Source organism: Alosa sapidissima, chromosome 12 (assembly GCF_018492685.1).
Source record: "Alosa sapidissima isolate fAloSap1 chromosome 12, fAloSap1.pri, whole genome shotgun sequence".
NCBI lineage: Eukaryota > Metazoa > Chordata > Actinopteri > Clupeiformes > Clupeidae > Alosa > Alosa sapidissima.
This window is the reverse complement of record NC_055968.1, coordinates 20,737,872-20,762,220: the sequence shown is the minus strand read 5'-3', so window position 1 is coordinate 20,762,220 and position 24,349 is coordinate 20,737,872. Positions and strand designations below refer to the sequence as shown.

At 42.1% G+C, this 24,349-nt stretch overlaps 1 protein-coding gene across 2 annotated transcripts; it reads left to right on the top strand.

The window, feature by feature from the left end:
* The first annotated feature begins 418 nt into the window (after positions 1-418).
* On the top strand, positions 419-20,863 carry chd1l (chromodomain helicase DNA binding protein 1-like). Of its 2 annotated transcripts, XM_042056301.1 has the most exons (25): positions 419-600; positions 1,340-1,452; positions 1,767-1,873; positions 3,641-3,755; positions 4,079-4,110; positions 4,248-4,329; positions 4,889-5,051; positions 5,388-5,543; positions 6,195-6,287; positions 6,934-7,030; positions 7,312-7,385; positions 8,373-8,483; positions 11,477-11,591; positions 11,928-12,081; positions 12,371-12,548; positions 13,239-13,384; positions 14,482-14,645; positions 15,681-15,889; positions 16,899-16,997; positions 17,103-17,173; positions 17,693-17,807; positions 18,036-18,144; positions 18,421-18,732; positions 19,950-20,031; positions 20,599-20,863. In XM_042056301.1, the coding sequence occupies exons 1-25, from the start codon at positions 510-512 to the stop codon at positions 20,719-20,721; spliced, it is 3,111 nt and encodes a 1,036-aa protein (XP_041912235.1). In that variant the 5' UTR covers positions 419-509; the 3' UTR covers positions 20,722-20,863. The 2 variants fall into 2 exon arrangements, with proteins under 2 accessions (XP_041912235.1, XP_041912236.1); XM_042056302.1 differs by lacking the exon at positions 19,950-20,031 and having other exon boundaries at positions 18,421-18,744.
* Positions 20,864-24,349: the final 3,486 nt, after the last annotated feature.

Sequence of the window (24,349 nt, the reverse complement as noted above, 5' to 3'; positions counted from 1 at the left end):
TTCTTTTACTGTCTATGTGAATTCCTTGGTCGTTCACTCCTTGGGGATTTCATTGAAAAGCCTAAAAACTAAAAAATTAGCCTAAAATGCACTGACATCATATGGCCTATGGGGATATTGACTATTTGATTGCCAATTTAGACAAATGGAGGCTTTTTGAGCCAAAACAAAAATGGCTCTGTTATGAACTAAGCAATAGTAATATAATGACTGCATGTCCCCGTCATCTTATTTGTCTACATTTACGGTAGTAAAACCTAGCCTATCCGAAGTTAGAGCGGAGATTACAAGGCCTAGGCCTATGTCACATTGATTTTTTCTGCTGCTGTGGTCTTAAGGCTATGACGCTCAGTGCAATAGGCGCCTACCGTCCAATAGTAACATAGCTTGAACCCAAACTCCCGCCTCTTCAAGGAAGTTGTGATATCTACGTCAAAGTGGCGCGCTTCCCTGTATTGATTTGTGACTCAACTTTCACTGAAGTGTTGTTTACATGAACTGGACAAACCATGTCCACTTTTGTTCGAAGAGCGTCTAAGATTCCAGAGAAAGTCCTGTCAGATCTGGATGAAAATGATTTAAAACGCTGGGGATTGACAGGTGCGTGGTGATAACTGGACGACAGTTTAAAGGTGGCTAGCTAGCTGGCTGGCTAACGTTAATTATCTAGCTCCGTATCAACAGCTTGAAGTCATATTTGTTCACTCAAAAAGCCTCTAAATATGTTACACTAGACACACTACTGTAGAAATGTATTGGAAGTCATTTAGGCTTTGTGAATAGCCAGCTCACAGTTTTCCTACAAAGGACCCTAGTAACTTGGATCAGTAAAGTTATGGGTGTGTTGTTCTGAGCATGTCACAACATGCCCCAGACTATTATTAATGGTAGGCTAATGTTATTACCGGTATAATAAGCAACTCTCTACTATGTCAGTGCGTGCGATTGCGTGCAGTTGACTATAACGTTTACACATAAGGGTAATCAATCAAAACACCAACTTAATCTATACTGTTAAGTCTCTTCTTTTCCATCCTATAACTATTTTGGGTTAGACTTGTTTTCCCAAAACATCAGTTTTGCAGACATTCTGATTGCTTTCTTGAAAGTCATTTCATTGTTTGCATTCTGTTGAAAAGTGTTTGAGTATCAAGTACCAAAAAGATGACTGATTTAAGCCTCCCACACTCTTGAATTATTCATTAGAACATTTTAAATGCTCTTTACAAATGAGAGCAAATTACTACAAATGTTGTCTGTTTCTGTTAACAAATTGACTTTCAATATTGCAAAATAGTTCAGTGGTTCCCTGGTGATCTTGTGTGATTGTATTTCACAGGCATTCAGCTTAGGTCTTATCAGTTGGATGGAGTGAGGTGGCTGACACAGTGCCTGAAACATCAGGAAGGTTGTATCTTAGGAGATGAGATGGGCCTTGGGAAGACATGTCAGGTTAGTTATCATCCAGCTACATATGTCTCTATGTTACAATGGAACACACCAGTGATGTTTTTGCCGAAATATCCTATTTTATTGGATACAATAGATTTGCATTCCTTTACATAGGCTATATACATGTATTATAGCATCCAATCAATGTGTTATGATCAATAAGGATTTTACTGATCGTTCTTGATGTGTAAGTATGCTACATCACTGAATGGATGACTAGCCTAGAATTGAATTAGCTAGAAATACATTCTAAGCAACCTATCTTTAACCAGACTGTTCAGTTGTCTTTGATTGTTTCTGTCTGCCTCTTTCAGACGATATCCCTGCTGGTCTACACCAAAGGAGCTTTGGGGAAGGCAGGGCCTTTTCTGGTGCTGAGCCCGCTGTCTGTGTTAGAGAACTGGAGACAGGAGATGCAACGGTAGGAAAGCTGAACATACTGTATGTTGCCCTGGGCTACACCATGGAAGAATGTATATTTATGCCCCTTGGGGTGAATATTCAACGGCATATTTCGGCATGCATTATCAATGTCAGAGACTTTATTCTCCTTATTATAAGTCATTGTTGCATCAAAATGAGTTTGAAGCCTTTATTTTAAGATAAAAAAATGCATTGTGTGTTGATGCAGTCAGCGATTAGCCTGACGAGCCAGACCCACATTAAAATGCAGGGTCTGGGCACTCACCGTTCGCAGTGCTCAGTCCGAGGGGCGGGATAATCAGTTGTCTTTCAAATTCCCTCTGCATGCAATAGGACAGTGGCAGCGTTATGAGTCCCATGCGTTTCCAACCAGCGGAGCTAGTTGGCCAGTTCAAACGTTTGCCAACTTTGCCAACGCTAGGGGCGCGTCTAGATTTCTAGGCTAGTCAGCGATTGCACAGGAAGTCACATTTTGTTCATGTTTATGTTTAAATTTAAAATTATTATGAGACGCTTTTGTCCAAAACAGCGTACCTTATATTTTAACCAAGGACCAAACGAAACACACCAGGGAGATACTCCTCCCTTCAGTATTTCCATAGAAACTCCACACAGGGTTTTGTTTTTATTTGGGGGACAGATTGAGACCGTTTCTTTTACAGTGTACTCACGAGTGGGCAACTAGCGGATCTTGAGGAGATGATTGCTGAACGTGACAAAAAATGTTATGGGCTTGAAATCACGTGGATCGCTGACTGCACCTTTAAGAGAGCCATCCCCAGAGATCTTTGGTCTACGACCTGCTGGATCTTTTATGATTATACTACTGTTAGGATACATGTATATCTTCTCTGAACTTTCCCATGATTTGTAAAGTTATATTATGGGAAGAAGAATCAATCTCTTTGTGTTTTAATCATTTTCATCTCATTGTTTTGTTTGGACTTTTCTTTGTTAGATTTACAACAGACTTGCAATCCTTAGTTAATAGGCCAGTACTACAGAAATGAAAAAGGACACTTTTATGCACAATTTGCAATTGCATTTGCACAATATGTGCAAGTGTCAGCTCACAGCATGAGGCACACAGTCCCTTTAATGTGATCAGCCTTACTTTAGGGAGACTGTCTTCCCATGAAGTCTGAAGTGGGTGGATGGGCGACTGTTTCTCATTATTACTACATAGCTCTGTCACTTCCCTTTCTCACTTCTATGTCCTGCATGAATGTTGTTCATATTTTTATGTAGGAGGATGATGGGAGTAGTTCAGGAGGAAATGATGTCACAGGATTTTAGGAAGGAGTTTTTGTTTTGAAACATATCATGTGTCACAGTTCATGTAAAGCATGTGATAAGCAGTGGGTGATATTTCAAATGCTTGTACACACTGTTGGCCAAGAAATCACATCTGAATACTGTATATAAATTGATGGTTTTTCACGTCCATTTCCATCATAAGTGGCTTACTGAACATCAGCACTCCACTAGGGGGAGACTTTGACCTATTCTCAGTGAGGCATCATCCTTGTCCATATTCATCATGAGATGTCTTTATCTTGACCCCTTCCCTTGATGGTTACTGTCCTCTTTATGACCTGAGACTTTCCCGAAGATGTGTTTAATTATGGTTATGGTTATGGTTTTGGTTACTAAAGTTTCTGGTCTTGCCTTGATTTGAAGCTATTATTTTCAACTAATGTGTTCATATGCTGTCGCTTTGGACAGAAGCGTTTGCCAAACATAAACACGTGTTTGTGTCTCGTAGCTTCTCCCCTGGCCTGTCTGTGGTGTGTTACACTGGAGACAAGGAGAAGAGGGCAGAGCTTCAGACGGAGCTGCTGGACAACGGACACTTTCACGTCTTACTCACTACCTATGAGGTGAGTGTGAGAGTTTACGTAGTTGCATGCGTTTTCAGTGAACATCTGACCCTCTCGCTAGTCCCCACAGGCCTCAGTGCTGTTGGTTTCTTTCCTTGATGAAGGGTAGTTCATCTGTACCATGCCAAGTCTATAAAACAAAGTAATACAAGAACCCCATTGGTAGAGGAAATGCAGTGTTTTGCAATAACATGGACATACAGAGGGGAAAATGAACTGATGTTTTTTGTATGAAAGTTGTTTGTATACATGTAGATATACAATATGTTAGACCTGTATTTGAAGACTGAATTGGTTTACAGTATTTTCCTGTTATTTCACAGATGTGTCTTAAAGATTCTTCGTTTTTAAAAAGGTAAGCCTGTGGTTTGTTTTTGTATATAAAGCATACGACTAGAGATAATTCACAGTTCCACTGGGACTGAACACAGTGATGAAACATTCAAATGTTGTATGTGCACATGATCACCAGGCATGCTTGTGTTCCTCTAGGTGGAAGTGGAAGATCTTGGTGGTGGATGAGGCCCACAGGCTTAAGAACCAGAACTCTTTGTTACACCAGACACTAAACCAGGTGCCTACAGTCTTCCTCTCCCATCATAGTCATGCTCATTTCCCCTCAGCCTGTTTTTTATTCCCTCTCCATTTTTCTTCCTTGACACAAGTATGTCTGAATCTGCAAAAATACATTTTTGAATCTGCAAAATTAAATTTCGTAACACTGGTAATTTGATATGTGATGTGTTGAACACTACTCTGAAATTCTGAAAAATCTCCTTTATTCCAGATATTCTTTCCAGATATTCTTGAGTGAATTATGTTTCTTAGTGTCACTCTCCCCATAAGGAGACGGTTCATTCTTGCTGGATCAGAAAACTGATCGCTTTATATTCATTTATATATGAAACAGTCCTCTGTTTTCACACATCCAAAGTTAAGTTTCATAAAGAAGTTCTTTCAAGCGTGGGCCAAGACATTCAAGATTTACAAATAAATAATTATTTACAGTATATAGATATACGGATATTCTAATGACTTTGAATGAAGTTTCTGATAACTTCAGACACAGAAGTTTTTCCGTGCTCTAAGCCCTGCACTTCTGTCCTCCCCTTGTCCCCTTGTTCCCTGTCCAGTTCTCCGTGAGCTTTAGAGTCCTGCTGACGGGCACGCCCATCCAGAACAACCTGAAGGAGGTCTACTCCCTGCTCAGCTTCATCCAGCCCAGCCTGTTTCCTGCCGACGACGCAGACGACTTTGTCAGCACCTATGCAGACATCCAGACAGACTCGGCCCTGGGTAGAGTATCAGATTGGCTAGTATTAAATTGACATTATTTCGAGAGGAAATTTCAGACAGATGTTTCCGCCGTTATCATATTCTCTGTCGAAACATAGGAATCTTCACTCTGAAGAATGAAATTAGTGAAATGAACCAGAATGTTTCCTTCTTTCATGTTATTCCATTTATGCTCCCTTTTGTACGTGTGATCCATTTCGTTCATATCTATTAGCTGTCAGAAAATGTGTAAAAGATGGAAGAAATGAATGCAGAGTGCAGACAGAAGGCTCCATCCGTATCCTTATTTAAAGTTAAGCATAGATGGCTTAACTGGAACCTCTCTATGGTCCACAGCGCCCGAGCTCCACCGCATCCTGGAGCCTTTCCTGCTGCGGAGGGTCAAGGCCGAGGTGGCGGCCGAGCTGCCCAAGAAGACCGAGCTGGTGGTGTTCCATGGCATGTCCGCCCTGCAGAAGAAATACTACAAGGCCATCTTGATGAAGGACCTGGGTGAGAGGCAGTTACCCACTTTCCTATTGCTCTCTTCCTATGTGGGTGTCTGTGGAATGCACGTGTGTGTGTGTGTGTGTGTGTGTGTGTGTGTGTGTGTGTGTGTGTGTGTGTGTGTGTGTGAATAGGAATGAATGTAGTACTGTAGGTATTTTTATGTGTGACTACATGGTGCTTTGTGTGTGTGTGTGTGTGTGTGTGTGTTGGGGGAGGTTAATGTGGGTAACTGTGTGACTGTAATCAACTGTGATGGTATAGTAGTGGTGAGGTGAATAAACCTCACTTTCCACACCTTAAGAGATGTGCTAGTAGTGGCACATCTTAGGGTTTTAAACAACTTGCTAGCAAAGTCCACCTCCCAGGCCGAGGTGCAGCAACTTCGCAGGTTCATGCCAGGGGCTTAACCGTGCAGTCAAGTGTCTGTTTTGTGTTCAAGTTCAAGTTTCAAGAAAAAGAAAAGATTAACAGTAATAATAATAGTAATTAATACAATAAAATAATAAAATAGATCAAAGAGGAAATAAGACTAAATGAATAATAAATAAACTAAATAAAAATAAATAAATAAAAAATGGGTGTGGGTGTTTGTGGGTGGGTGGAGATGGTGGGGTTGTGCCTTTTCCTGATTTGACTGTCCTTCTCTGACCTCAGATGCCTTTGGGGCAGAGCAGGCCGGTAAGACCAGGCTGCTGAACATCCTCATGCAGCTCAGGAAGTGTGTGGACCACCCTTACCTGTTTGATGGTGAGACCCTCACAATAAAATGTCGACCTGAGATATCAGTTATTTGTCTCAAAGTTGGTGTGGTATTTAGCCACACCAACTTTCAACTTTCTGATACTTTCATCCAAAGTGACATTGACTCGCAACGGTTGGTTCGGGAATCGAAACCTGGGCCAACTGATTTTCAGGCATTGACGTTACCACTGATCCACCATGCCCCCACTATTAGCTCTTGTTTACTATTGTGTTTTGAATTTCTACCACAAATTGGGGAGGGTTTGCATAGATGGCTGTTGGAACTGTAGGGGTGCTTCATACAGTTTTTAGCATTGTATCATGTTACTGGTTATTGTCAAATGAATATGTTCTATGTACTGTAAGGGATAATGGCCGCCGAGGTGTCCCGATATACAGAATTAATGGACAAGGCGGGGGCAAAGAAAGAGTTTCCTTTCGCCAAGTTCAATAATTCCGTATATCAGGACAGGGCGAAGGCCGTTATCCCGCATATCGCCCACTATAGGCAATAGTCATGCCTTTATAGCACGCAAAGGAAACAAACGGTTCTGTTTAAAGAAGAAGCCGACTCAGGGTAGTGTTTTCCCCATGATTTTCAAATGATGTTTCTGTCTGTCTCTCTGTCTCTCTGTGCCATTCTTTGTATTAGGTGTTGAGCCAGAGCCCTTTGAAATGGGTGAACATTTGGTGGAGGCCAGTGGCAAACTGTTTCTACTGGACAGTATTTTAGCATATCTGTGCAAAGAGTGAGTCATAGCCACTTCATTAATGAACAATTTATATTAACAATACAAGGATGGCATTTATTATTTTATTATTGCATGATTTGATTTTTGAATAGAAAAAATATTTTGTGGTAAACCTTTTCATAAATGTGATCTGCCAAAAACTCAGCCTTTGAAATTGTGTGTGTGCTTGTGTGTGCGTGTGTGCGTGTGTGTGCGTTTGTGTGTGTTTGTGTGTGTGTGTTTGTGTGTGCGTGTGTGCGTATCTTTGTCTGTGTCTGCATGTGCTTGTATACAACAAGGGGCCATCGTGTTCTGCTGTTTTCTCAGATGACTAGGATGCTGGACATACTACAGGACTACTTGGAATATAGAGGTACAGAGAACCGCTGATGTACCAATGTATCATTATGCTTTCAATCATTCATCCCCGAACTGGCAAATCAAAATCTATAATTTTTCCTATGAAATGATTGGCCTTGGCCACAGACTCTGAGTTGATATGCTCAGAAACAGACTGTGATTTGAAAATTCTTTCTTTTCACAGTCAACCGTGATCTTATGCCACCCATGGAGAATAGATTCAATTAGATTAGATTCAATTTTATTGTAATTTAGCAGAGTACAGGTACAGAGCCAATGAAAGAACATTACAAACATTAATGCACTTTACCATTATGGTGATGGATATGGTTATGGTACTTGGCAGACACTTTTGTCCAAAGTGACTTAGAGTATATGAACACTACGTGAGTTAATAATAATAGTTTCAGGTAAAGTTGAAAGATCTACATTAAGCATAATAGTAAAAGTAATAATAGCAACAATATCCATAACAATATCAAAAGTCAACAGTGACAATGATGAGTTTTCATTCAACAAAAAACATAAAACGTACAAACCATAACCATATATCATATATAATAAGAAATGATACATGATATGATTATACATTATATGGCTATACTGTGTGTGAAGCCAGATGCTGCTATGCCATGGGATACTATTCCAACTGACACACTAACGTACCTGATTATGTTTATTATGTGAGTTTAGGATAAGAACTGATGAGCATGTTCTCATATGAATCATGTTGAAGTGGTGTTGCTGTAGTCATTTTGCATGTGTAGCTGAAGTCTGAGATCTTTCCTGTTTATAAAGCTTGTGGTCTTTGTGGGGTGAGTTTGACCTCGATGACTCCTTTCACCCATTGAGCACCGCTCTTTCCCTTGCGCACACACACACACACACTGCACAATCTGTGGTGTGTGCTCCTGTTTCCTGTATGTGTGTGTATGCGTGCCCCACATGTGTTCAAGAAATCTCTGACAGTTTTGTGCTGCTAACTTTGCTGTGCTTGCAGGTTACAGCTATGAGCGTCTCGATGGTTCTGTGCGCGGTGAGGAACGTAACCTGGCCATCAAGAACTTCAGCACCAAGGATGTGTTTGTCTTCCTCCTCAGCACCAAGGCCGGTGGGTCTCCTTGTAGTAACACGGAACACCCTAATCAGTGTTTCCAACATAATTGAATTCCATTACCATGTCAACAGTTTTTAACAAATTAGCACAGCGTGGATGCTAACCAGATTTAAGCACAATTTAGTACAACCTGGAAAATCATTGTATGGTGGTCAATGTTGATATTGTGGTGGGTCGCCACAAATAAGTCAATGTGACTGTGACTCTGAACGACTGTGTGCTTTAGATCTGGGGTTCCCAAACTGTGGGGTCAGGTGGGCTCCCAGGGAGGGCATGGAGTTAAGATTTAGAGATAGATCATAGGACAAATCTCAGTCGTTGAGTACAGTAATTGTGTGTGTGTGTGTTGTGATATCACATACAATATTAGTGATCATGAATATATATTTGTACCTCTCGATATACAAATTGGAGGTCCATTTACACCTGTTTCAACCTTTTTTGAGCCACGGTACATTATTTTTTTTTTTATTTAAAAAAAATCCCGCGGCACACTACCAACCACAATTTCAACAAAATTGCACACTGTAGCCTAATACCTAATACAGCAAAAACTAGATGTAACGCCAAGCGGTACAAAATATGACAGCCACTCAGTCCTGCACATTCTCTCGACCAAAATAAATCACGCTTGTCAATTTGTCTCCATCTCCTACTCCATTCCCTACTCTTGCCATTTTTGTGAATGTAAATGAGTGTGTGCATGTGTGCGTTTGCTTTTGTGTATACGTGTGCTCCTCTGTGTGTGTGTTTTTGCTTGTGAGTGTGTGTGTGTGTGGGGGGGGGTTAATGGTGTGTGTGTGTGCATGTGTCTGCATGTGTCTGCTTGCCTGCATGTGTGTGTGTGTTTTATGTGTGTGTGTGTGTGTGTGTGTGTGTGTGTGTTCATGCGTGGGTGTGTGTGCATGCATGTGTGTGGGTGTGTGTGTGTGTCTGTGCTTGTGTGTGTGCGTTTGTGTCTCTGCGTGTGTGTGTGTGTGTGTGTGTGTGTGTGAGTGTGTTTGTTTGTGTGTGCCTGCATGTGTGTGCATGTATCTTTGTGTGTTTGCGTGTGTTCATGAGTGCGTGTGTGTGTGCATGCATAGTGTGTGTGTACTGTATGTGTGTATGTGTGTGTGTGCCTGCATGTGTGTGCATGTATCTTTATGTGTGTGTTCATGAAAGCGTGTGTGTGCATTCGTAGTGTATGAATGTGCAGGTTATATTGTGTACCGCTCTCGAACATCCACAAGTCGACAGCGCAGCCAGGATTCCCATCAAAGTAGCACTTGTCAATGCTAGATCCCTAGCTAATAAGGCATTTATTCTGAATGCCTTTTTTACCACCATAACCTAAATAGATACAACTGTAGACAATTACCACCGATGATTTATTTCAGTTTCGAACTGAATATGTTTGTGTTTAAACGGGCTCACCTACTGCTGTTTACGGTAATCTACCAACCTCCTAAATACAACAAGGACTTCATTAATGATTTTACGGATTTTCTGGCTGAAATAATGGCAAAATATGACTGGGTACATATTGTCGGGAACTTTAATATCCATATTTGCTGCCAGGCTAAGCTGATGGTTAAAGATTTTGTAAATGTCATTGATTCTTTTAATCTGATACAATCTGTGACGGGCCCGCCCTACACATTTACAGGGCCATACACTAGATCTGGTACGGTCATGTGGTATTCCTGTCTATAACCTCGATATATGCCATGCTATTTTCTCTGATCATATGCCCATTTTGTTTGAGTTTACACTACCATGTACTAAACTGCGCACTTAAACACACTGTTGTCGCACAATAAAACCCTCTACAGCCACTGATTTTTCAGCAGCTTTCAAACTTGATGTAAAGTCTCATCAAAACTCACGGCTTAACTGCAACACAGAGGAATTAACATCACGTTTATTCTCTACTTTCAAAATTATTTCTTTGTGACGGTCAAGCTGCAGGGTTAGTACCCCGGAGACCCAGGTTCAAGACCGGGTGGGGTCACTACGCTGGAGACCCAGGTTCAAGACCCCACCCGGTCTTGAACCTGGGTCTCTGGGGTACTAACCCTGCAGCTTGACCGCAACGCCAAAGAGCCAGGCCCATTGGTATGGCAGTCAGAGCGCATACTCAAGTATAGTGACGGTACTCCGTCACACTGCCCTCCCCTTTGGGAAGCTTGCCCATGCACTTCACGCACACTGGCGTTCCTTGTGCAACCACCAGCCATATTTCTCCCATCCCAGGGTGACCTACACACATGCTTCACCCATCTCTGGGGTCAACCTATCCTGTGGGTCCCTCATACAGGACCTCCAACAGTATTACCAGACACCACTAGTACGTTTTAATTCCAAACACATCAACAAGTTTTCCCCAGGGCATAATGTACATTTCATGATTACATTTGTTCCTTTAATTTCTTGGAGGGGAAAGTAATGGCTATACTTCGATTTACTTTGATTACTTTTGGATTATTTGGGCTCGCCATACCTGTCTCTCATTGACTGACTCGCTTGTGTTGTTCAATGTGTGTCCGACTGAGATGAGGTCTGACGTTAGCCAGGCTAAAATAAACCAGCAGGTTTATGGTAACGAGTTTAACTTGTTTAGAAAAAACTAGACGTTTATTTCAGCTCAGTTTTATGTAGAACACAAACATGAAATATAGAATAGGCCTACCACATCTGTCAGATGTCCAAAAATAAAATAAAATTGCGACAAGGTATCCTTGGTCTGTTGACGTAACATGATTTAACCATGCTCGCACTTGAAATTTATCGACATATTAGGTCCTTCAATTTGAGGATATTGGGCCTGGAAAGTCCTTGAAAGGTCCTTGAATTTGATCTTAACCAAGGTGTGGGAACCCTGTTTATTGACATAGTAATGCCTGGAGCCTGACTTGCTCCATTACACGTCAGCTATCAGGGCTGGGTATTGGAAACAGGCTGTGTATTGAAGGCCCTCTCTCTATCTCGTTCTCTTTGTGCCACAGGTGGCGTGGGCATGAACCTCACAGCGGCGGATACTGTCATATTCGTTGACAGTGACTTCAACCCACAGAATGACCTCCAGGCTGCAGCTCGAGCCCACCGCATTGGCCAGACAAGGTTCGCACACACTTTCATACACACACAAACTGTCTCATATGGCCTCAGTAAAATTGTCAAATTCTTAATCGTTATAAAGCTCACTTAAGGCTTGGCCCAAAAGTTACAGTATAGTAGTTGGTTCTTGTTAATTGCAGTTGTGACTGTGTAAGTAAGGTAATTTTTTGTTGTGAAGGAAAAACAAAGAAATGTAAAAATCAAGACAACAGACTAACAGCATTAACAATATCAACAACAAACATTGATAAAAAGTTACCCTGTTAAAAGAACCACTTACTGTAGATGGATGTCCATTTAGTTTGGTATGGCATCCTATTTGGTTATTCTGCGGTCTAGGACGGTGAAGGTGATCCGGCTGGTGGGCCGGGACACGGTGGAGGAGATCATCTACAGGCGCGCAATCAGCAAGCTGCAGCTCACCAACACGGTCATCGAGGGCGGACGCTTCTCACTGCTCGACCAGGCCCAGTCTGCTGCCAATGGACTTCAGGTGTGTGTGTGTGTGTGTGTGTGTGTGTGTGTGTGTGTGTGTGTGTGTGTGTGTGCATGTATGTGTGTGTGTGTGTGTGTGTGTGTGTGTGTGTGTGCGCGCCTTGTGGGTGTGTGAATACAGCAGGATTGTGTAAAATTCGAATTGCAATTCTTCTTCCTGTTTGCTACCTCAATTGAAATGCAAGTGAAATTAAAAAATTGAATTGGAATTTAAGAGCCAGTTTCAATCAAATTTTTCTCTTCCTGGATGACTCATTCCCTCTTTCTTTCCTCACTTGAGGCTGCAGCTGAGTGACATCCTGAAGTTTGGGGTGGATAAGCTTCTAGCGTCGGACGAGAGCTCGGTTCAGGACGTGGAACTGGGACTGATCCTAGGTCAGTCTCGCGACGGCCAGTGGCTCACAGAGGACGATCCCGTCCCCTCAACAGAGGACGAAGACACAGAATCAGACACGGATGGCCAGAGTAAGATCTGTCTGACTTGTAGACTCCTTGATCTCTTGTATTATTGGAGACTGTCACTTAGCCTGCGTTTACACTTGCAGGCCTTGATGTACGTTTCCGATTTTCTGCCTATATCTACATTTGAAAGTGGCCCATATCAGATAGACAGACAGCACTGTAAATGCACGAAATTTGCTTGCATTAGGGTATTTTAGTGGCTAGTTGTTTACGCAAGTTGAGAAGGACGGGATATCCAATCTGCCTATTTAGACTGCAGTCACATTGGCATATATCAGATTCATATCTGAATAATTTCCACATATGAATGAGGCCTGTATCTGATCTCAAAACATCCGAATGCATATTTTTCCATTTTAGATTGTCGTAGAGCACATCCGATCTGTGTCACATTTAACTGATGGTGTAAACGTAGCCTTAAAGACAGGAATTGTAGCTTGACATACCAGTAGCTTTACATCCAGTTTTGGCAGTTATCATACACATACATATCATATACATACATTTGAACTGCTGGCAACAACTGTCTTCCACCTGTCCGCTATTAATGACTGTTTAATTGATTGTACATGCTTGAGTCGAGCTTTTCAACTATGAAACAATCCCCTCCAAACACACAGTGAACAAGTGACTGTGAAGCTATTTCGGGGAGTCTTTTGTCTGGTCGTGTAATGGTTGTCCTCTGTCCTCCAGACCACATGTACTACTTTGAGGGGAAGGACTACTCGCGGGACCCCAGCGCAGAGGACCAGGAGGCCTTCAGCTCGCTGCTGCAGGAACAACTAGACCAGCTGCAGGAGGCTGGCAGCGAGGGAAGAGCGTTGCGCGGTAACATTGGAGTAAGGACTCAAACATACACACACACACACACACACACACACACACACACACACAGGGTTCCCAGGGTCATTGAAAAGTCATGGAAAGGTTTTGAAAATGGGTGAGAACCCTTCTTGCACACATCAATAACACACATTGTGTGTAGAGACGTTAGGCGGGATTAACATAATGATTGCAAAGTTGGCAAAGTTGCAACGGTTTGGCTTGAATTCCCTGCTAGGCTACTTGAAATCAAAAGAGATGGATTTTGCTGTTGGCGAACAGCGTGACACGAGTTAAGCTTTTTTTAAGTTGGCAAAAGTTTGAACTAGCCAACTAGCTCCGCTGGTGGGAAAACGCATGGGACTCATTCTTGAATTTCTCCTTGGGGATCAATAAAGTATCTATCTATCTATCATAGCGCTGTCCTATTGTGTGTAGAGGGAATTTGCCCAAAGGACTATTGGCTCCCAACTCCCCTCCATCCACAACACATAAACGCTGTACAAACAAAGCCAAATCCATTGTCAAGGATGCCAGCCACCCAAACCATGGTCTTTTCACCCTACTTCCATCTGGCAGGCAATACAGCAGGCTCAGGTACAGCTTCTTTCCAGAGGCTGTAACACTGCTGAACAAAACTACACCTCCTGTCTGACAACCAACCAACTTGTAAAAGCGGCTGGGGCACCTTCTACACTAATTTCGTCTGACTTGTCAGTCATGCTGGCTACAGCTAGATACTCCACGAGAAAGATTTTTACCTTGAGAAATATTGTGACCTTGTAGTATCGCGAGATCTCGTCACACACACCGCTATACTGCACAAACCATCGGGTTGTCCTTCATTTTAAGCTTCGTTCAGTGCCTTAAAGTGTCATTTAGGTGTGCAAGTGTTTTGTTTGGATAACCCACATGAAATCTGTTGTGCATGGCGTGTGTGTGTGTGTCTATGTCTGTATACATGCCTAGGTTGTGCAAAAATGCTTATCTCTTTGTATATGTGCATATGTGTATGTTTATTTCTTGTTTGTATGGGCGTTGATTATGTTTATGTGTGTGTATTGTTTGCGTGCATGCATGTGAGTTACATGTGTGTGTGTGTGGTCTGCCGCAGGCGTCTCTTGCGGGGCCCCTGCGGAGCCCCCTGAAGCTGAAGCGGCCCCTGAGCACAGCCGAACTGGAGGAGCGGAGGCAGCGGAGGCAGGAGGCCACCGCCAAGAGGGCCAAGCTGATGGAGGACCGCCGCAAGAGGCAGGAGGAACAGAGGCAGCGCAAGAAGTGAGACGAGCCATAACCGCACCACACCGTCCCGCACCGCACCACATCACACAGTACCTTATCACAGCAGACCACACCACACCACATCACACCACATCACACAGTACCTTATCACACCACACCACACCACACCAGACCACACCACACCACACAGTACCTTATCACACCAGACCACACCACACCAGACCACATCACACCACACAGTACCTTATCACACCAGACCACACCACACCAGACCACATCACACCACACAGTACCTTATCACAGCAGACCACACCACACCACATCACACCACATCACACAGTACCTTATCACACCACACCACACCACACCAGACCACACCACATCACACCAGACCACACCACATCACACAGTACCTTATCACACCAGACTGCACCACACCACACCAGACCACACCACATCACACAGTACCTTATCACACCAGACCGCACCACACCACATCACACCAGACCACACCACATCACACCACACCAGACCACATCACACCACACCACATCACACAGTACCTTATCACACCAGACCACACCACACCACACCGTCCCGCACCACACAACACCAGACCAGACCACATCACACCAGACCACACCGCACCACACCACACAGTACCTTATCACACCGCACCACACAACACCAGACCACATCACACCAGACCACACCACACCACACCACATCACACCAGACCACACCACACCACACCACATCACACCAGACCACACCAGACCACACCAGACCACACCACATCACACCAGACCAGACCACACCACATCATACCAGACCACATCACATCACACCAGACCACATCACACCAGACCGCACCGCACCACACCACACCAGACCACACTTGCAGGAGGAAGACCGAAGTGTACAGAAAACAGTCAGGAGTGAGAAGGAGGAAATAGCCTAAAATTATCTTAAACATAAAAAAAATGTGGTGAAATGGTTCAAATGTAATGCGTTTGTGCGTTTGTTTATGTCTGTGCATTTGTTTGTGTGTGTGTGTCTGTGTGTGTGTAGGATGGCCTGGTGGGAATCATGCGGGTATACATCTACATGTTTGCCCGCTCTGGACTCAGAAGGCGAAGAGGAGGAGGAGGAGGATGAAGACGACGACGCTGCTAGTGGCTGCTCCACCGACTCTGAGCACATGGCCATCCGCTACGTGCTGGGGGACGTCACACACCCTAACGTGGCCCAGGAGGACGCCATCATAGTCCACTGCGTCGGTAGGCAGCACTGCACCTCTCACCACAGCCATGGACACAGACTGGGAGCCAATAGTCCTTTGTTTGCACACACACACCTTTTGACATGTGTAGCCCTACCAACCCCCCATTTCTATTTGGTCAAGTCATTTTATTTGTATAGCACATTTAAACAAACAACAGTTGACCCAAAGGTGCTTTACAGGTAGAGCAAGTTAGGCAGTTCAATATGCCTTGACAATACATAGACAAGTGTGCATGACTCCATGAATAAAGTTAGGCAATAACAGTGTTAAATGGAATAAAGTTAAATAAAATAAAATAGAATAAAACAGAAATTAAAAAAAATAAAATGTAAAGAGGTAAAACAAAGCAAAAAAGATAAAGATAAATGATAAGTACCCAAAGATGAGATATGAAGATATATATCCGGGTCATTTCCCGATCTCAACCCAGCTCTCTCTCTCCCACTCGCTTTCTGTCAGTCTCTTCACAAGCGTAAATGAGATCATCCAAAGAGGTGCGGCAGTGTGATTTAAAGCCTGCTGGGACATGAACACTTGACATCAATGAGAGATGCAGCTGCATAATCACCAGTCGTCACCTTAGGGGAAGTTGCACCGTTTAGGGGAAGAAAGACAGGGCTACAGTGGGCTTTTAAATCAGTAGTTTCTCTGTCAACGCAAATGTCCTGTAGAAAGGGCCCACTGCACATTACAGGCACATTTTGTATAAGCATCATTAGCAACTATTTTGACTTTCCCCAAGTGTGTGTAAGTGTGTGTGTGTGTGTGTGCATTTGTTTCAGTGTTCAGCGTTTCAGTGTGTTGAGGTGTGTGGGCTATGTATACATTTGTGTGTATGTCCATGATAAACTTCTTCCTGGCATATGCTGATGTACTATGTGCTGATTCTTTGCTCATGTGTTGATCTGTGTTGATCTCTGTCCGTGTGTGTACTGTATGTGTGTCTGCGCGTGTGCGTGCGTGCATGTGTGTGTGTATGTGCGCGTGCTTATGCGTGTTTACAGATGACTCTGGTCGATGGGGGCGAGGCGGCCTGTTCACTGCACTGGAGCTTCGGTCTGATGAGCCACGCAAGCAATACGAACTGGCTGGGGACATGAAAGGTGCCACATCCATACCATACCCCTGTTTATGCCCCCACTCATGAAACACCTGTACTAAACAGTTGCTAGTAGTTTCTTGTTGATCTAACAATATTCTTATTTTAGACTTGAAGCTGGGGCACGTACTCTTTTTCCCCATTGATGATAAGCAATCCAGACTGGATGGGAAAGACCATGTGAGTGAGCATCATTTTAAGGCATCAGAGCCTATATTGTTTCACTGAAGGATATGATGGAATGGAACTCAATGGAACGGAATCAAGTACAAGTTCAAGTAGTTTTATTGTCATGTACTTAGAAAAATAATTATAAGTAACGAAACTCTTAAGCTCAAGAGCCAGCTCAACTTAAAATAGTAAATTAAAAGCAGTAATTAAGAAGGTGTATTTTGTCTGTGTATGGGGGGGAGGGGGCTGATGAAAAGGGGAATGATGAAATGGTGTGTTGAATTATGTGTCTTGTCTTGGCACCAAGATGTCAGGAATGGAACTCAAATAAATTAAACATGTTGATATCGATCCTGATTTGCTTATGCTGTCAAGAAAGTGGACCAGTATCTCACCAGAGTAATTCTTCACTGGACCTTTCGATCCTTCCTGATATGTCCTCAGCTGGCACCAGCTGAATCTCAGATCTTGTAACAGTGCCAACGGTGCTGTACCAATGACACCCACTTAAATTAGTTTTTCTTGCAGCTGGCGCTGATCGTGGCCCAGATGCGGGACAAGGCAAACAACCTCTCTGGCATCCAGCTCAGTGCCCTGAAAGAGGGCCTCAGGAAGATATCCAAGGTGGCCAAGGACAAAAGAGGTAAACTGGGTTCACATTCACAAAATCAGTAATGTCTGCCTATCTACAGTATCCATCTATCTATCTATAGATATGTATAGAAGAAGCATTTTGTATCACTTATTACTTGCCTGCATTTTCTTTAGGCCAAAATTAAGTATCTTTCTGTATTCATCAGTATATCTCTGCCTTAAATTCACTACCATTAGAGACTGAAGTTAAGTATGTAGTGTCCATTGTCTCTTCCAGCAAGTGTCCACCTACCCCGCATCGGACACGCAACAAAGGCCTTCAACTGGTATGGCACCGAGAGGCTCATTCGGAAACACCTGGTCACAAGGGGCGTCCCAACATCCATGTATCCATTTCAGCTGCATAAAGGCACACAAAGTCGGAATTTCTGGATAAAATATTAGCAAAAAAAGAATAATATTAGCTAAAGAAAGCAGTTCTGCTGCACAGCGCTCACAACGATTGAAAAAGTGATTTTTCTCCATATCACAAAGAGAAGACAAGTGTTCAAGTGTTGGGTTCAATAGCGGGTGTCTGTTTGGGAATAAAGGGTTAATAATTGTGGATAAGTATAGAGCTAAATAAGTAGTATTAGTAGTCATTAGTCCTTAATCCTGTCTAGATACTACTATCGCAGGTCTTCCAGCTCGACTCCGTCCACATCTGCACATCGACCAGCCGGCGACCAGAGCGTCTCCCCACCAGCCCAAACAGCACTCCTGTCTCCGCCTGACTCTCCGGCATCGCCTGCCTCCCAGCGTTCCTCGAGTCCCGGGGGAGCAGCTAGGGGAGACGGTTCTGTAGAGCCGGCCGGGTCCGGTCACAGCACGGCTACGACCACGTTCAGCCTGTCTGATTTCATGAGCGGCGTTCGCGTCTTCTTCTACAACATGGCGGCATCAGACAAGAAGAGGCTGTCCCGCCACCTCATTGCATATCCTTTCAGGTGCTTAGTGCAATTAATTACCGTATCTACAATTATTCGAGTTGCAAAATCAACAATAACTTGTTACTTTGATCTCCCAAAAGGTTATGGTAACTGTAGTGCTTTGTTTTGAGATGGTAATGTCCTCAGTGGTTAACACTGAGTATGCTGAATCACTCACACTTGGAGTGTTGGATGTAATTGCTTATTTGTAAATGGTAAAACTATACAAGTAAGAACAGGACTTATTGGTACTAGCAACAACTATTTTCTACATCACTTTATAGGAACGCCACCTATTCCTGCCCGTCCCCTATTTCCGCTCTCTTACGTGTATGTGTCACTTAATATTCATTTCTATACAAACCAAGACGGCGGATTCCTAAAAAAACGCAAGCACCCTCACCATAAGTGTATCTAAATTAGCTATGTACCAAAAATGACATTTTACCGTGACTCGAAGAGCTGTAAACAGTGTTGTAAGGCTGCGTGTAGAAATCCGTTTGGAGCTCCAGTGGAATTTTGATTGGCGACGAGAATTCTTGGTCTAACCGTTCATGTGCCGTGTGAAAGGGCGGAAATAGGCACCCACCAGCCCAGAACTAAACTCTGAGCATGGTAAACAAAATCAGGCAGTAAAAGCCCTGGTAAGAACCAAACCAGATTTGGTTCAAATTTACACACCTGAAAAATGTAAGGTTCATTTATCAAATGTTATTTTGAAGTATTAAAAACCATTATTGTTTTAGAATTTTCGAACGAAAGGGGCGGTAGTTGGTGCTTTTACGATAGGTGTGTTTCGTTGAACTTCCTTGAAAGGTGTTTTTGTTATTGATCTGAATCCATGTAGTTTTGGCAAAGGTCATTGAAGGTAGATTTTTACATGAAGGGCTCTGCATCACCTGAATCATGATGATGATAATGAATATGACATAATGACATATGAATAATGACATTATCATGTCATTATAATGTAATAATTATAATGATGATAATGACATTATCAGTTCAGACATGAACTCGCATGACATGCAAATTCACATTTCTAAAATGTTCTGGTCCTTGATTATGATTGGCTGAATAGCGTTTGATGCCGTTGTAAAATTCAACACATACATACATGTGTTATACATACATTATTGCTTAAGTCTGTCATACTTACATTGTGAATGTGTTGAGTTTAAACAAGTTAAACAAGAGCTGGTTTGCCTTAACCATAATTGCACCTATGACGGTGACGAAGAGGACATCATGAGTTCACACGTCACTCATATCGTGGCAGAGGTGGATAATCCCGCATACACACAGGTAGGCTTATAATAATATATTATATAATAATAATAATAATGTGTGTGTGTATATATATATATATATATATATATATATATATATATATATATGTGTGTATATATATATATATATGTGTGTATGTATGTGTGTGTGTGTGTGTGTGTTGAAGCATTTACAAATGACCCTACTTCCTTAAAGCAGCCTTGGCTTTTTAGAAAATAGGTTGCCTTTATTGGGTAGTTGGCAGACAGTTCTCACAGATTTTCATCTGAGACCTGACATTATCAAAGTAAATCTATGTGGGCCTAACATGATGCCAACCAAATACTTGTGTGTATGGCAACAATAGTGTTTTGACTAATGCTGCACTATGATTTTAATAAAATAGCTCTTTACATGATGATGATGAGGTTATCAGATCAAATGTATTCCTGCTCCTTGTTACCGAGCATGTAATTTCTTAAGGCTTGGGTACACGTTGGAATTAGCCGCTTGGCCCCTGACCAGATTGACCTGGAGCTGCTCCTGCATGGACATTGCTCCTCCTAAATGTGACATTGATGTGTTGTGTGTGTCTGCACTCAGGAGCTGCGGGAGCTTGTACGCCACTACCCCCAGGCTGTAGCTGTGAACAAAACGTGGCTAGAGTCCTGCTTTTCCAAACAGAAGAAAGTCAGCAGCTCATCATTCCTGCACAAGCTGCAATGATCAATGACACCTGTACTGTAACGGCCACCACCTTATTTATTTCGGTCTGAAGGAAAATATTGCCACGGATGAACATAAGGAAAATATTGCCACGGTTTGGCTTCCAATGTAATGGAAATAAAATTATACTTGTATTTAATAACATCTTAGTCATTGTAAATGTTTCACAGTCTGTACTGTCATACATTTTATCTGTATATTTAAAGTATACCATAGTAGTGTAACTGGGGGATATTTCTCACATGACATATAATCTGTATAAAGTATGTACACCATTTACACAGAGAACAAATGAAGATAGAAAAAGAGTGTAGGATCATTTAGCTGTGTACAGAATGAAGATTTGATAATATGATTCTGTTTTTTTCTACTGTGTAAACTAAGGCATTGCAGCAGTATGGCGAAAGACATATTTGTACTCAACATAGGCTCTTCATTTATTTTCCTTATTGAGATAAGTAAAAATACTCTCACAAAAATGAACAAAAAAGAAATCCCTTCAGGGTCTGAACAGCAGACCTAACAAGTCTGAAAAATAATTTTGGTTCTCACTTTCAGAGTACCCAAACACCTTGTGGAAATAAACAAAGATTTTTTTAGATTTTTTCTTTATTCTCTATGATCCCTTATTTTTAAAAACACCAATTTGACTTGTCTTATGCAAATCTTTCTTTTTTATTTTCCACCCTGATCATGGGCAAACAATGGAACTACAGGTACTCAAATATACAGTGTTAGGGCTGGTTCAATTTCATGTTTAAATATGTCTTATTGAAAATAGCAATGTTGTTGACCTGGGCCCACTTCCCCGAAAGCATCTTAAGCCTAAGAGCGTCGTAAAGTCCCTCTTACGAACGTCTTAAGATTTGCCGACTGTTTCCCGAAACCATCGTAGCTTAAGAGTATCGTGAAAACACTCGTAGATCTACGAGTGCTCCAGAGTACTCGTTACCGGCTAAGAGCGTCTTAACAGTACTTCTCACTGAGGTCACCAACAGGACATACAGAGGAATTACAACGTAGAATACATAATCCAATTTTACGTTCCCATTCTTTATTGTGTTATCTGTGATGAATCAGATTTTAGCGTGCAAAATAGCCTACATTTAATAATAATAATAATAATAAAGCTTTATTTGTATAATTTATAATGTAAATAATGTACATTTAATGGTCATAATAATGTGATGAAAAGCGGACAAAAATGCAATCAAGTTATGAAACGAGACGTTGCCAGAATAGTTTGACATTATCTTTGCTAAGTGAATATTTTATTAGGCCTATGAGGTAAAAAGCAGAGAAAGCAACATGTGGTTTAGTCTGTAGCCTACTGCATCAAAATATAAGCCTACACATTTCCTCTCTTTCTTACTCGACTTCTTACTTATCTTCAAACGTGTTCTTAAGTGGCACGTTTCTTAAGCACCACTATTGAAAAAGCTGTTGGTAGCATCGGCTAACTAGCGCCAGATTTTGGAGTGCAGGGGACAAGCCGAGATGGGCTATGAGACATACGTTCACACTCGGTATCATGTTTCAATACACTTTAGGTCAATATCACACCGGAATTCTCCTTTAAGAGCAGTGCATGCGTGTTCACGCTACGAGCATGTTCGGGAAACAGTCGGAAAAACCAAACGAACGATCGTAAGATGAATCGTAGAAAACCCTCTTAAGAGCGTGTCTCCGTCGTTATCGGGGAAGTGGGCCCCGGGATAACGACGGAGACACGCTCTTAAGAGGGTTTTCTAAGATTCATCTTACGATCGTTCGTTTGTTTTTTCCGACTGTTTCCCGAACATGCACGTAGCGTGAACGCGCGTGCACTTCTCTTAAGATGCTCTTAAGGGGAGCTGTCCACGTTAATAGTTCTGAAATATCGTCTAATTTGACGGTGATGTCAGGTGACTGCACGTCACAGCTATAGGCCTACCATTTAAACTTCGGATCTACACATTAATTCACATCAATACGAAAATAGAAACACATTGACATCTGCATGTAAGCATCCCAAGTATAGGTTATATACCACACAGACATAAATAATTGTAATTATTTTAAGATTAGATTGCTGCACCATGCAATAATTTTTCGCGGTGTCACTTAAGAACACGTTTGAAGATAAGAAAGAAGTCGAGAAAGTGAGGAAATGTGTAGGCTTAGATTTTGATGCAGTACAGACTAAACATGTTGCCTTCTCTGCTTTTTACCTCATAGGCCTAATAAAATATAGCCTTCACTTAGCAAAGACAATGTCAAACTACTCTGGCAACGTCTCGTTTCATAAGTTGATTGCATTTTGTCCGCTTTCATCACATTATTATGACCATGCTATTTTGCACGCAAAAATGTGATTCATCACAGGTAAACACAATAAAAAATAGGAACGTAAGTTGGATTATGTATTCTATGTTGTAATTCCTCTGTATGTCCTGTTGGTGACCTCAGTGAGAAGTACTGTTAAGACGCTCTTAGCCGGTAACGATAACTCTGGAGCATTCGTAGATCTACGAGTGTTTTCACGACGCTCTTAAATGGGTCATAGAATGCAAAACCGAGTTTACTTTGTCATAGATGAATAGTGATAGTTCAGTGGGTGAAATGGAGATACAGAGAACTTCAAAACCCCACCGACACCTCCTTCCTATGCAAATCTCACAATTCGAAACTCCCGCCATAAAACGGGCGAATCCAAACGAAGCTGCGAGTTTACGCAAACTCGCAGGTGGTACCTTATTTGGCTCTGGGCCCACTTCCCCGAAAGCATCTTAAGCCTAAGAGCGTCGTAAAGTCCCTCTTATGAACGTCTTAAGATTTGCCGACTGTTTCCCGAAACCATCGTAGCTTAAGAGCATTGTGAAAACACTCGTAGATCTACGAGTGCTCCAGAGTACTCGTTACCGGCTAAGAGCGTCTTAACAGTACTTCTCACTGAGGTCACCAACAGGACATACAGAGGAATTACAATTTAGAATACATAATCCAATTTACGTTCCCATTCTTTATTGTGTTTACCTGTGATGAATCAGATTTTAGCGTGCAAAATAGCCTACATTTAATGGTCATAATAATGTGATGAAAAGCGGACAAAAATCCAATCAAGTTATGAAACGAGACGTTGCCAGAATAGTTTGACATTATCTTTGCTAAGTGAATATTTTATTAGGCCTATGAGGTAAAAAGCAGAGAAAGCAACATGTGGTTTAGTCTGTAGCCTACTGCATCAAAATCTAAGCCTACACATTTCCTCTCTTTCTTACTCGACTTCTTTCTTATCTTCAAAAGTGTTCTTAAGTGGCACAGCGAAAAATTATTGCATGGTGCAACAATCTAATCTTAAAATAATTACAATTATTTATGTCTCTGTGTGGTATATAACCTACTTGGGATGCTTACATACAGATGTCAAAGTGTTTCTATTTTCGTATTGATGTGAATTAATGTGTAGATCCGAAGTTTAAATGGTAGGCCTATAGCTGTGACGTGCAGTCACCTGACATCACCGTCAAATCAGAGGATATTTCAGAACTATTAACGTGGACAGCTCCCCTTAAGAGCATCTTAAGAGCAGTGCATGCGCGTTCACGCTACGAGCATGTTCGGGAAACAGTCGGAAAAACCAAACGAA